Source organism: Capsicum annuum, chromosome 3, assembly GCF_002878395.1.
Source record: "Capsicum annuum cultivar UCD-10X-F1 chromosome 3, UCD10Xv1.1, whole genome shotgun sequence".
NCBI lineage: Eukaryota > Viridiplantae > Streptophyta > Magnoliopsida > Solanales > Solanaceae > Capsicum > Capsicum annuum.
Window position 1 is genome coordinate 29236586 of NC_061113.1, and position 15201 is coordinate 29251786.

Below are 15201 nucleotides of genomic sequence, written 5' to 3' on the forward strand. Positions count from 1 at the left end.
TATAGTTCAGAGAAATAAGAGGGTATTATCTGCTTCATAAAATAAAATTAATACATGAATAATTTTTACATAATACTCCCTCCGTTTCAGAAAAAGTGAATTGTTGAGGTATTTATTGGTGTTTTAAAATAAGTGAATCATTGAATATTTTTTCCAAATTTGCCCTTATAATTTGACAACCAATTAAATTTTGAAAAGGTATTATTAGGTCAACTTTTTTTTTTTTTGAATAAAAATAGAAAGTTGTATTAAATTTATATATTTAACATTTTTTTCTTAATATTTGTGTCAAAATCCAACGATTCATTTATTATGAAATGGAGGAAGTATTTAAAAAGCTACCAACCAATCCTGATATAAAATTAATACATGAATAACTTTTATCTCCCATGCTTACCAAATAATATATAAAAATAATACATAAATAATCAAGTTATGCATATATTAGGATAACCCCTATACAATAATCAAACGGTTCATCAATAACAAACATAATCATGAGATGTCACTTTATCGTGAGTACATATTGTCCCAATGGACTGTCAAATCATGCTTGCGTGCAAATGCAATGTTACCCTTGTTTTGGTGACTCGTCCTAACCAACTTTGGCGCTTTTGTGTGTAGTTATTGTCATTGGACAGAAAGAAAGTACATGCAACTAAGTTAAATGAATATAATGTCCTTATATGGAATTTTCAGAAATCAAAGCTAGCTTTCTATATATAAAAAAATATGTATATAAAGGTGACCAGCCACTCATTTCTAATGCTATCTTCCTCTTAATTACTACTTGGCATTCCACGTTCAAAATATTAAATTGTTTATGATGCCTATACATAAAAGATGGAGCTCCTTTTTTCTTCTTATGCTTCTACATTTGTTTGTGATAGTCCTTGGAATTAAACATTATAACTATACAAGACATGATTTCCCACATAGCTTTGTTTCTGGTTCTGGAAGTGCTGCTTATCAAGTAATTATTAGTCTTCACTTCCTCTATCTAACATTCTCCTTTTTGAAAAGTCTTTTGTCTCAAATTCACTTGAATTGAGTTTAGGACGGAGTTACGTTCTGCTTACGAGTTCAGTAGAACTTACTAATAATTTTGGATAAAATTCTATATGTATGTTAAATCTTTTATTTACTAATGTACAAATAGTTTATTCATAACCCACTAAACAATCTTTCTAAAATCTATAGACCTTACTCAGAATCTATAAACTTAAAATCTTAACTCCACTCGAACAATTATAACACTTTTTACTGTTTTCATTTGGTGAAAGGTTGAAGGGGATGGAAAGACACCTCGCATTTGGGACACTTCTGCTCATGCTGGTCTGTTCTCTTTGTTCTTTTTCCTTTTTTTTTTTCACAATAAGATTAACCTGAATTTGGACAGGTAAAAATGGGATAAGGTTATAAATGGATGGTTTATTGGCACGCCCAAAAAGTTATAATACTTTATAAAATTATTATTTTTCTTTTTTTATGATAATATATAATATATCAAATAAAATAAAATGATTTTCTAAAGTATTTTGATAAGATTTCTCATCAATTAATTTAGGCTAGATATCACAATTAAACTTTAATGGTCTGAAATAAGTTGACTTAAAATGAATTGAGCTAATAAATGAACGGGTCAATAATCAGCCCAAACTTGGATGAGTTGGACGGGTTATGGTTTCATTAGCTAATTTTGACTCCATTTGATTGACATCATAGGAGGATCTAGGATTTTAACTCGATGAGTTTGGAACATTCATTGTGCTTTTAAACTTATGGGTTCAAATTTAGGAGGCCACCAGTTCAAGTTCAAGCCGTGGAAACATGTTCTTGCATAAATGTAGGCCTTTACCCTGCACATAGCGGAAACTTTAGTGCACCGGCCGCTTTATCAGTCCCTCATTTGCATGAATGTTTCTTGTTGAAAGTGTCTTACTGAGGAGAATAATTTCTCAAGTAACTTCTCAGCAATGATCACTGAACTATATAAGGTTGGAAGCACAAACACCTGATAGTTGTAAATAGTCATGAGAAGTTGCTAGCTAGAGAGCGCAAATCCAACCTGGTGTGCAATTCCTCCATGTAGTGTCAACGTTAAATTGTTTCATCTGGAGTCTTTTTTTCCCCTAAGAGACATTTACATCATACAATCCGCAGCCTACGTGATAGAAACATCAGCCTTCTAAAGTTTATTGGATATTCGTGTGATGTCATTGAAAATACCTTTTGGGCTGCAGTGATGGTGCTTAGACTTTTATACTGTTATCACCTTCCTTTAGTCAAGCTATCTGTCCTGCCTGTATTTTGTTTTGCTGTTATAGAGATTTATTATCTCTGTTTGAATCCATTCATGTGAATTATTGTCCAGGTTTTTATGATGGAGCCACCGGAGACATTGCTTGTGATACATGCCACAAATACAAGGTCTACACAGTCTTTCAAATGGCATTGTAGAACTAGAAGTTTTAACAGAAGGGATCAATAATCTTACAACCGTGATAAACATGTCTGATTTTTCATTTCTGAATGATAAGGTGTTCTGTAGAAAAAGTAATAGATGCAAAATTGTAGACACATAGTGTTCAGGTAATTCTACTTAGCAGTCTCGTCCTGCATATACAATAAAAGTTAAGTGAAAACTCAACTTTCGTTTCTTGATTCTTTAGGTTACTCTGTGCTGAATTGAATTCTGTTGTTATATTAACAGATTTTCATTTACTTTAAACACGCTGTTTCCTTATAAGAAATTTTGCGTAAGGATCTTCAAGAAGAGTCCTCTTTTAAGCCAAGATTTGAAGTATCATCAACCATCTGAATCACATAATTTTGCCTTCATAATCTTCTTTGTTCTCGTTCAACAATTTCTGTAGAATTTCCAATGCTATCTGGAATGAAAATTTTGTTTGATCGTGTTAGTTAATTGGTACCAGGAAGATGTACAACTCATGGTGGACATCGGATTGGAAGCATATAGATTTTCCGTTTCATGGTCAAGGCTGATTCCTAGTAAGCTTTTCTCTGATTTCAACTTCTCCATAACTATTCATACTTGTACCAAAAGTTCTCACACGTCGATGCCATTCTCTATCCAGATGGAAGAGGACCTGTCAACCCGAAGGGCTTACAATATTACAACAATCTAATTGATGAACTTATCAGCCGACAGCCATGGTTAGAAACAAACATATTGCACACAAGTAGCATTTACTCAGCAACCTCTATAAGGCTATTGCTAATAACATAATGTTTGGTTTACTCACTGAAGTTCTAGCCTCACATCATCTTTTGATATTTGGCATTGTTTAGGGATACAACCACATGTCACATTATATCACTGTGACCTACCTCAAGCACTTGAAGATGAATATGTGGGATGGCTTAGCCGCAAGATAGTGTGTGTTTTAATTTCTAGTTATTTATATGCCAAATTTACGTTATATAACCATGAAACAACACGATTTGACTGCAAAAGAATTGTTCAGGAAGGACTTCACAGCATTTGCTGATGTGTGGTTTAAGGAATTTGGGGACAGAGTTTTGCATTGGACCACCATGAACGAAGCGAACACACTTGCCTTGGGCGGTTATGATAATGGACTGATACCCCCAAACCGCTGTTCTGCACCATTTAGATCCAATTGTACTGGTGGTAATTCGCCAACTGAGGTTTACATTGTAGGTCATAATATGCTGCTTGCACATTCTTCTGCAGTTAGACTATACAAGAGGAAATACAAGGTATCATGTTGAAATTTGTTATACATAATATTGATGTTAACTTTAATTTTTTCTCAGCTGAGAAAATCAGAATAAACCACAAATAATCATATTCTCTAGTAGTAAGAGGGTTATGAAAATTTTGTAACATATTTAAAGAGAAGTGGTTTACAATTGGAATAACATGTTCTATCGCAGTCCGTTCAGCAGGGTTCCGTGGGAATTAGTGTCTATGGTTCTGGGTATCTTCCTTACACAAACTCAGAGGCTGATGTAATAGCAGTCCAACGAATCTTCGATTTTTATATTGGTTGGTGAGTTGCATATGCTCTCGTATATTTTCTTCGCCAAGATAGTTATCTCTTTAAGTGAAACTATATTGTCAACTTTCATATTCTTTTGTTTTATGATTACTTTTAATTGCTAGGTTGGTTTCAAGATTTAATGCTCTTTGTTCATTGCAGGTTTATTGAACCCCTGATATTTGGAGACTATCCTCAAATAATGAAGAAAAATGTCGGGTCAAGACTTCCCAGGTTCTCCAAAAGTGAGTCAGAGCTAGTTAAGGGTTCACTAGACTTCATACGTCTGAACCATTATAGTCAAGTATATGCCAAGGACAATCCTACCTCACTCGAAGAAGATCTCAGGGACTTTACTATGGACACAGGAGTAGAGATTTTACGTATGAATCTACAATGCTTGCAAAGTCAATGTTGTTTATGCCAAGTTGAATCACATCACTATTTATTTCTTGTTTTCTTTTGGAAAGTGCTGTTATCTAGACGTTGGTTTAAATTGCTTGAAGCTCCTCGTTCTATTCGAGTTCCTTCTTCATTTCATTTGGTGGAAGGAGGGAACAGTTCCAGTGATATAGCATTCAGCTAACCGTTAATCCTTTTTGTGGAAGTGAGGCTTTACTCAGGCCATCCCCAAGAGAGGAAGTTTCAAATATCATGGATCTTTAATCCGATGAAATGGTGAGATCGATGATGATGTCATACATTGGATTGATGCGGGGTGGATGAAATAAAGGCTTACCTCCGGAGTCTTGTCCAATTAAAATGTACTACCAAAACTTAAAGGCAAGTTCTGCAGAGTGGTGGTTAGGCCGATATGCTGTATGGGAGAGTTGTGGAAATGAGGGTGCCAAGATGGATGTGTGGGCATAGTATGAGTAATAAGATTAGCAATGAAAATATACTGGACAAGAGGGAGTGACCTCCGTGGTGGACAAAAAAAAAAAGAAACGATACTAAGATGGTTGGGGCATGTGAAGAGGAAATGCGCAATTGCCCCAGTGATGAGGTGTGAGGGTAATAGTGGTGTATTTAAGGAGAGGAAGGAGTATGATGAAGAAGTATTGGGGACCGGTGATTAGACAAGACATGTAACTTTTTCCGTTTACCAAGGACTCGGCCTTAGATAGGAGGACGTGAAGGTCGAGAATTAAGGTAGAAGGTTAGTCGGTAGTTGAGTGTTGCCTCTCTTTATTGCAGGATAGGCTTGGTGCGCCGTATAGGTTTCTCATTGCATACCAGCAGAATTAGTAGTAGTCTCATAGTTTCTTACTCTTCCATTTCTGCTACCGTCAATTGTTTCTTTGCTTCAGTTATTGCATTATTTTTCTGTTGTTATTGTTCCTTTTTTTGAATTCTCATTGCATACCAGCAGCATTAGTAGTAGTCTCATAGTTTCTTACTCTTCCATTTCTGCTACCGTCAATTGTTTCTTTGCTTCAGTTATTGCATTATTTTGCTGTTGTTATTGTTCCTTTTTTTGAATTCTATATAATAATTTCTCTATTATTTGCTATGTCTACTTTACTTTTGTATTTTACTTCTTTTCTAAAAAAACTGCTTCGATATGTGTTACTGAACCGAGGGTCTTTCGGAAACAACTTCTCTACCTCCATGAAGTAGGGGTAAGGTAATGCATACACTCTACCTCAGACTCCACTTATGGGACTACACTAGTATGCTGTTGTTGTAACTTACCTTTAATCCTTGTATCTTTGATATTTCTGGTGCTCAGCAATATGTTTAGATAATATTATTGAATTGTGTAAATCCTCTCCCTTTCCAACTCAAAGGGCTTGTTGTGATCCATAAACTCAACATCTGTATATGTTTTGTTTCAGCCGAAGGATATCAGCTAAACGAGCCACCCCCAGGAGAGGTGAGTTCAGAACAGACTTTCTAGTTGTTAATTGTTCTCAGTTTTATTTCATATGGTGCTGAAGGATTTGTTCGAGTCAGATGCCAATAAGACCGTCTGGGCTTAGCGATCGTTTGGAGCCCCCCCCCCCCCCCCCCCCTCCCCCCCACCCACACACATACTTGTTTATAGATTTACATTTATGCGCGCACTCAACATATGTTGATTTGACTTTTATTTTTTCTAAAGCAATCTTTTCTCTTAATTTTGAGGTAGCAAATATACTATTTGTTCACACTATCTGATTGGATAAATTTGAATAATCAGAGCTAGTAGCTTTACACCATCTGACTGGATTTATCACAATTTTTGCATCTATATGACATTGAGTTTTAAAATTCAGTCCATAGAAGAGGATTTTCGGAAGCTTTTCCTTGTTCTGAGCTGCATTACATGTCTTGGCAGGTAAGCAGACACCGCGCAATGGGACATTGATTGACACAGAACGTGTAGAATATTTGCATGCTTACATTGGAGGCGTGCTTGATGCTCTGAGGTAAGCCACTAAATTTGCAATATCACCAAGCTAATAAAATGATGACATATGCTTTCTATATAAGCTTTTATCACTTAATTATGATTAACTAACATATATGTTTACCTCTATATATTACATAAGTATGATTAACTGATGGGGTTTAATATAAACATGGATTTGAGTAAGTTCTTTTCTTATCATTGATGAGTTATTACAAGCTCTAGAGTTTAACCTTATGTCTGCTTTCAGGCATTAGCTGTAAGGTTATCGATTAATGTTTATGATATGAATTTATTCGTAATTACCTTATAAATGACCAGATTCTGTAAATATATTTGACACCATCTGTGCATAGTACTTCAATAATTAGTTTATTTATTTCCATCATTGTCCATGTCCATCAGGAATGGATCAAACACGAGGATACTTCCAATGGTCTTTCTTAGATTGTTTCGAGATAGTGGCTATAAGACATCCTTTGGACTCTTTTAGATTTGGATGACAAAGAACTAACAAGATACCCAAAGCTTTCTGCATTCTGGTACTCCAATTTCTTAAAGAGAAGAAGCTCAGTTCTTGAAGTTGGGAACGAAGTATTTGCTTCCGCCGAATCTAATTAGTTTGTGTTAAGAAGCCAAACCATTGATGAAGAAGCCATACTACTAAATTCAGCCTTTGCAGAACTCCTATAAATTATTTCTTGTTTCTTGAATCTCTAGGATATCAGATCAGTTACAAATTTTACTTTGACCCTTTCTTGGTTTGATAAAATGGATGATTAAATTAAAATATCTATTTTTGGTATAAGATCAAATGATCTTCGTGGGAGGTGACAGTATATGTGAAATTAGTTGAGGTAGTATATTTTTTTTTTTATCTTTACAAAATGCATTTAATGCAGAAACCACGATTATGAGGAAAAAGAAAACACCAAATGAAGGGAGTATATATTTTTTTTTTTATCTTTACGAAATGCATTTATATAGAATCAATTTTTTCAAGTACTTTTAAATTCCGCATACCTTTATTGGGCTACTAGTTCAGTGAACGTGTTTTGCACGTGTGTTTTGGACCAATACCTTTAAATCCCTTCGTAATGACACGAGTCTCATTTATACAAAAGACCATTGAGTTCTAAGCTAATCCGAGTTAAGAAATTGATTTCAATATAAGATTTACAATTTTAAAGCAAATCAAATCTTCAACCTTCAATAGTAAACAATCCGAACTCCTTAGATAGTCTTGCACTTGGAGAAACAAAAAATTGAGAATCTTTATGACAGATTTCATTCGGCGACAATATGCTTGTTTCATTTAGTTTTTTAATTAAAAATTTTCAATTAAAAAGAAACACGAGAAATTATCAGAGAGAAGACTATTGTCTAGGTATAATCTATATATAACTTTTAAAACTATTAACTAAAAGAAATTAAAAAAATAAAAAGACTAATGATAATGAATGCAAAAATACACATTTTTTCAATTAAAAAGAAACACAGGAAATTATCAAAGAGAAGACTCTATTATCTATGTATAATTCATATATAAGTTTTAAAACTATTAACTATAAAAAAAATTTAAAAAAATAAAAGACTAATGATAATGAATGCAAAAATACAATCTAATTAAAACAAAATAAGAAGAACATGTAAAATTTAATAATATGAAATTATTTGAACTTTTACGTGAACAAAATCATAAAAGAGAGAAAATTATTCAATTTTAGTTACATGAAGGCAAAACTTTGCATACATTTTAAACAATGACATGTTAGTGGTATGCATAAACAGAGGATCTAAATGTTATTGTGTTTGAGAATTACCTAAAAAAAAATTGAAAAAGCTACAACAAAATTAAATAAAGCCTGCCAATCAGTATGCAAATGGGGTACAGATATGGGAGCACTAACAACAACTACAAGAAATACAAATTGTAGTTAATTTCAATTACTTGAAATTTGTTGTAGACAGTACGAATTTATTCATGTGTAAATAATTGATAGCAATTTTTATTTTTATTTTTGGGTGGGGGTGGGGGTGGGTGCTGAATTCAGGGTTGCGAAGAGGCGAAGAATTTACAGATTGCCTTGTTCACATTTGGCTTCTGGGATATGGAATTTGAGCCGTGAGAAGGGGAATAAGCTACTAGCAAGTAGATTCAAAGGGGATTGTTTCTACATATGTGATTGACCTGGTTGTATTCATATGGAAGAAGAGGAATTACATGTTATTTCGAGGGATTTTCAAGAATTTCAAGAAGTCGAGGGTATGGAGGACTATTAATGAAGGTAACAGGAAGAAGATTGATCTGACTTGCGCATTTTGCTCGTCAAAACAGATGTGGGATCTGCATTCGGCTTTCTGTTTTAGGAGGTATTTTGGGTACCCTGACGATGGAGAACTAGTTGTTCGCGCTTATGTCTGTGAGAATGGTCATGTTTCTGGAACATGGAATGATTGGCCATTGTATACATGACTTAATTCAACACCAATTATGGGCTACTTGGGTTAACTTGAACTGATTTTTTTTTGTGTTTTTTGTTTGACTGGCATTTGGTTACTTTTTCCATTTTAGGCTGGTTCATGTATTTGGGATTTATGTATGTTGTGATTGCTTGCTGTAGTTATTTTCCATATTTGCGTTATAGAGTTTAATAGATGGAGTATTTATATTTATATAAGTTTTTCTTTCTTTGATTCTTCTACTTATAATGAATGCGTGAAATCTAATTGAACGGTTGTGATTCTGACATCATATTAGAACTTAAATGAGTGATAGCTGGAACCATTCAGTAAGCTAATTTTTAGTCTTGATTGAGAAAGTGATGGTCCCAATGAGCTCTCCATTATTGCCTCTTGGCGTTGCTTTCATATAATCTATATTCGAAATGAAGCTTAATTTAATCTGATCCATCACGCTTTAAAATGTAACTTCAAATTTGGTTTAGAGATCATATTGCTATTGTCTGTTATTGTCATTTCACACAGTGTTCCTATTCTGGAATTGAATAAGGGTCAGATGGCAATTTCAATCTATATTTGTGAAAAGAATCCATTTAACTCATATTTAGTGAATTAGATCATTCATATTTTAAATGAGTAAATATGAACTTCAACCTATTTTAAAAGCTCATACAAATATGAGTAAAATATGACTACCAATTTAAACACAGAATCACTCACCTATGCTTAAAGTTTTAGTTTTTTTTCCTTTTTAGTTTCTTTTCTTCTTCTTTTTTTCTTTCTTTTTTCCTTTAATTTACTTTTTTTTCTTTTTCATTTTTTTACTCATTCCTTATAATTTCTTTTTTTCTTTCTCATTTTTTCATCTATTTTTTATTTCTTTTTTCTTTGTATTCTTTTTTTTTCGCTTTCCCCTTTGTCATTCTTACTTCATCATTCGTATTCGCTTGAGACCTACATGGGTTAATAAATATAAGATTCTAATTATCCCATTTAGCCTATATAATTCATAACATCTCTTATCAATTAAATATAATCCATAGTCTCACTCCTTTATTATTATTTTTCTATCTTTTATTTCTTTTTTTTTCTTTCTTTTTTCCTTTAATTTAATATTTTTTTCTTTCTTTTTTTCTTTAATTTACTTTTTTCTCTTTTTCATTTTTTCCACTTATTTTTTACTCGTTTCTTACACTTTTGTTCTTTCTTCTTTTTCATCATTTTTTCTTTTTCAATTTTATTTCTTTGTATTTCCGTTTCCCCCTTTTTCATTCTTGGTTCGTCATTTTTCTTATTTTTTTATACTCTTTTCCTCATTTTTTTTGTCATTGCATTTTATATTTTTTTACTTTAAATTTATTTGTATCATACTATATATTTCAAATAAATTTATTATTTGTATTTGAATAGTTTAGTTGTCAATGTGTGCAATTTATCATTTGTATTTATATACAAATAAATATATGAACTAAAATCAACATGGGTTGTAGTGCAGTGATGGGGCTGCTCCACCCTTAACCAGAGGTCGAGGGTACGGCCTTGGTTATGGAGAAAACTCTGTTGGGAGCGCTGTCACCTTAATGGGCCCTGCAACGCCTGATCCGGATTAGTCGGGGCTCCAATGCAGGCACCGGACACCGGATAAAAAACCAAAAAAAAGTACATGAATTAATCATATTTTCTTGAGACTAAAATATATATGGCTGAGGATCCACATAGCCCTCGAATTATAAATGTTGGACGAATATAAATCAATATGCGCTTATGGTTTTTTTTTTATCATAAAAAAAAAGGAAACCAAAATAGAAAAAAAAAGTAGAAAGAGAAGTAGAAGTTAGAGATAGAAGAGATAAAAAAGCGTAAAGAAAGAATTGAAGAAAAAAATACAAAAAAAATCAAAAAGAAAAAATAATGAAAAAGGAGAAAAGGAAAAATAAAAAAGATGATTGTGAAAACAAATATACTGAGTGGTTACGATAGTTTAGTCATCATCCATAATTTGTACTCGCTTTAACCATGTTCTTCGAAAATAAAAAAAATATGAAACATAAAATACAGCCAAAAAGGAAAAAAAATGAGAAAGAAGTAAAAACAAAAAAAATAAAAAAATAAAAAAGAAAAGAAGGAGACTAAAAAGGAAAAGGAAAAAAAAGATTAAAAAAAATAGAAACAAAGGGTAGAGGGTAGAGATAGAAGAGAGAAAAAAAAAAGAAATGACAAAAAAATGAAAAAAAAAAACTACATGCTACATATAAAAGAGAGACAAAAAAAACTAAAAAGAAAAAACTAAAAAAAAATAAATGGAAAAAAAGTCAAGCTGATATGATATAGAAGTTTTAAGTTTTTGACTTGGGAGTTAAAGTGAGTTGAAATCATTTTTACCTAATCCATATTCGACCAAATTCATATTTACCCATATTTATATGGACGGATTGCAATCCAAACCATTTTTGCTCGATCCATATTTAACCCGTCCAAATCCAATCCAATCTGCCCGTTTGCCACCCCTAGTCAGATCCATCTAAGGTAATGTCAAAAGCACATGTAGGGTTATGAAATATTATGCTTTTAAATTGGTCTAATTTTACCATTTTAAAACATTGAGATCCATCTAAGGTAATGTCAAAAGCACATGTAGGGTTATGAAATATTATGCTTTTAAATTGGTCTAATTTTACCATTTTAAAACATTGAGAGCTGCAAGGAACCCCTAGTGTCATTCGAGAGCTTGTTTCTTGATAATTATGTGATATGATAGATAAGAAGACATAATTTGCACCTTGCTCTCTCAGGTTCGTTTGGTATGTAGATTGAATTATTCTTGAATTTTAGTTATAGTTATGAGATTGTAATTTATGGACTAATTTATTTCATATTAGAGGTAGTACGTTTGGTACGTAGACTAAATTATTTTTGAATTATAGTTCTGAGATTATAATCTGTGTACTAATTTATTTCATACGAAAGGTGGTAAGAGAAAATAGAGAAAATTAAAGGAAAGGTGACTTTTAAGTCTTGAATGAAGGATTGGTGACATTGACCAACTTAAAAGGTCAAACATAATTAGGAAACTTGATTAAGTTAACTGTGGATTTGATTAATATTTTTAAAACTTTCTAATCTTTTCAAAAATACAAATCAACCCACACCCCTCTCCTCTCCAAATCATCGATCGTCTCTCTTCTCTCTCTCTACAGCTTGTTTCAACTCTCTCCCAACCAACAGTTCTGTAAAATTTCTCCATTCAATCCCCAGCAACTTCAACCTCTGGCGATAAATATTCAGACGAGTTGCTTTTCGAATTTCAACCATCAATCGACGTGAAGACTTCTCCGGTGATAACAACTTTGAGTTCTTCGTCATCCCATTTCTTCTTTCACAGGTAAAAAATTATGTATTTTTAGTTATGAAGAAATAGAGGAACTTGAGCCAACTTCTCTTCTAGTATTGGTTAACAATTTCAATATTTCTTGCTTAAATTTGAAAGGTGAACTGAAAAAAACCCTAATTTCTGGCATTTCATCTCTACTCTTTTTGGTGTGAAATATATTTTTTTGTTGTTATCGTAGTTTTTGTTGTCGAACTATTGATTCGATTTGTTGGTGTTTTTGGTCATCGTTGATGTTCTTAGTGTGTGTGTGTTGTGTTGGTGTTGCTAGATTGATTTATTATTTTTCTTGATAAATATGGTGTTGCAATCTAATTCAACAGATTAACCATCTGATGCAATAGATTAACCATTTGATGCACCAGATTAACCATTTAATGCAACAGATTAACCATCCGATTCAACGGATGAAAAATTCGATGCAACAGATGAACAGAATAGATCATTCTCTGTTACGACAGACGACTCTTCTATTTGGAAGAAATCTAAACAATATTGATCCAACAGATAATTCATTTGGCAACAGATGAGTGATCTATTTCAATAGATGTGTGGCCTATTTTTATTGTTTCCAACGAATTACTTATCCGCTGCAACAGGTTGCTTATAGGTTGCAACAGATAACCTACCTGGTGCAACATATGAGGGATCTATTTTTATTATTTCCAACAAATTACTCATCTGCTGCAATAGGTTGGTTATATGCTGCAATAGATATCCTACCTGGTGCAATAGATGAGTGGTCTGTTTTTATTTCCAACGAATTACTCATCCGCTATAATAGGTTGGTTATACACTGCAACAGATATCCTACCTGGTGCAATAGATGAGTGATCTATTTTTATTATTTCCAATGGATTATTCATCCGCTGCAACATATTGGTTATATGCTGCAACAGATATCCTACCTAGTGCAACAGATGGGTAATCTGTTATAACTTTTTTCAATGAATTACTCATCTGTTACAATAGGTTGGTTAAATGTTACAATAGATAACCTTTCCAGTGCAACAGATGAGTGATCTATTTTTATTATTTCCAATAGATTATCATCCGTTGCAACAGGTTGGTTATATGTTGTAACAAATAACCTTCCTGGTGCAATAGATGAGTGATCTATTTTTATTATTTCCAATGGTTTACTCATCCGCTGTAACAGGTCGATTATATGTTGCAACAAATAACATACCTGGTACAACAGATGTGTGGTCTGTTGGAACTGCTATTTTACTATTTTGCATGCTAGCTTTATTGTTATCATTTTTTAACGATGCATTAATCAATTATAATCTATTTTATGTTCCTGTTAATCTAAGATAATATGGCTAAAACAAGCTGAATCAAGTCCAAGTAAAGGAACAAGTGAAGCAGTTAGGCTACATCCACTACTCTATGAGCTTGCTTTACAAGTGTTATCTCAATCAGGAGCAGAAGATAATGAACACGGGGAGGAGGAATATTTCAAAAGAGATGATCCAAATGCTAATAGCCCTTCCACCGAAGAGTTGGTCAAAACCTTCATCATTGATTGTTATCCTTTGAGAATGCAGTGCGATGGTGCCACAGATTTAACGGATGATTTTATGGTTAAGTCAGCCATGGAAAAATCTTTTGACACCTTCAAAAAAATACTTTGAGAATAAAAATTGGATTCTTATTTCAGAAAAAGCCGCTTTGGGCAATATCTTGATTTGCCGGAGGACAACAATGCTCGTTTCCAAATAAAAATTGGGATATGATCTTCTCAAGCTTAGGTTTATGTATGAAAATAAAGATAAGATGGATGAGGTGTGGATAAATTATTGTGGCATGCGTGTTTGTTTTGGTTGGAAGGAGTTTGCCATAGTTACTGGACTAAAATGTTGTCCTCCTCCTCCTTCTCAAGTTATACCTACTTTTACCCTAAAAAAAGCACCATGCACACTTAAAAAAGGCAAAGGCAAGTCCAGTGATTATGATGACCTGGTGTCCATTGTAGGTCTAAGCTTCAAAAACAAAAATTTGATAGAAGCGTTGAAAGGTAAAAGACTTTCAAAGAAGCACAAACAATCATTGTGCTTGATTTGGTTTGTACATAATATTTTTTGGGTCAGAAACGTTAACAACAATATAAGCCTCAGTTTAATAAATCTCTCCGAGGATTTTGAGGCATTTAAGAGCTATCCTTGGGGTTATGAAAGCTTCAGAATAACTGTCAAATATTTGTTGACTCCGTTAATGCCAAAGACAGTCAACTTATATGGCTTTCCATGGACTTTCATGGTAAATATTTCTTTTATTATGATATGATTTATTTTTTTATTCAATAATACTTTTGGTTTATTGGCATTATGTTATAGGCTTGGGCATTTGAAGTCATTCCTTATTTGAGACAACAAGTGAACTACCAGGAAGAAATTTCCTGTCCAAGAATTCTGAGATGGTTGTCGGCCAAAACTGATAAAAATGCAAAATTTCTTGATCTTTTCAATCCCCTGAAGGAAGCACAGCAAGTCTAATTCTAATCAAGTTTTTATTTTAATTAATAATTATTTTAAATGATTTCATCATCATTCTAATATATGTACTAATTTATTTAGATTGTCCATCCGTGGCTTGTTTCGATCAATCAAGAGTTGAAGATGCCATTTTTCTTACTTTATGGTCTGTGCAAACTTTATCGGCCCCTAAGGTCGTTGATAGAATAAAATGGAATTGTTTGGAGCAACAACCACCACAAGAAAAATAATTTTAGAGGGTGGGCTTATTGTTGTTGATGATGGTAGTGGTAGTGGTAGTGGTGCTGCTGTTGGGGCTAATGATGCTTCTCTTACAGTTTTTGAAACAACAAGCCATTATGATTGTGATCATACTGTTTATACAAATTTTGCCACTTCTAGCGAATGTTCTGCATGCAAATGTCAAGACTGTAAAGCGAAACATGATGGAGTGAT

General features: G+C 33.1%; 1 protein-coding gene across 3 annotated transcripts; it reads left to right on the forward strand.

The window, feature by feature from the left end:
- Window positions 1-740: 740 nt before the first annotated feature.
- LOC107864023 (beta-glucosidase 11) lies at window positions 741-8609 on the forward strand. Of its 3 annotated transcripts, none has more exons than XM_047409239.1 (11): window positions 741-973; window positions 1284-1335; window positions 2375-2430; window positions 2937-3012; window positions 3099-3177; window positions 3489-3744; window positions 3922-4037; window positions 4188-4270; window positions 5864-5901; window positions 6346-6436; window positions 6823-7380. In XM_047409239.1, exons 1-10 carry the CDS (start codon window positions 824-826, stop codon window positions 6373-6375), a joined length of 936 nt encoding a protein of 311 aa, XP_047265195.1. In that variant the 5' UTR covers window positions 741-823; the 3' UTR covers window positions 6376-6436; window positions 6823-7380. The 3 variants fall into 3 exon arrangements, with proteins under 3 accessions (XP_047265195.1, XP_047265194.1, XP_047265193.1); XM_047409238.1 differs by lacking the exon at window positions 6823-7380 and adding an exon at window positions 8472-8609 and having other exon boundaries at window positions 745-973; window positions 4188-4408; XM_047409237.1 differs by having other exon boundaries at window positions 746-973; window positions 4188-4408; window positions 6823-7341.
- The last annotated feature ends 6592 nt before the right edge of the window (window positions 8610-15201 follow it).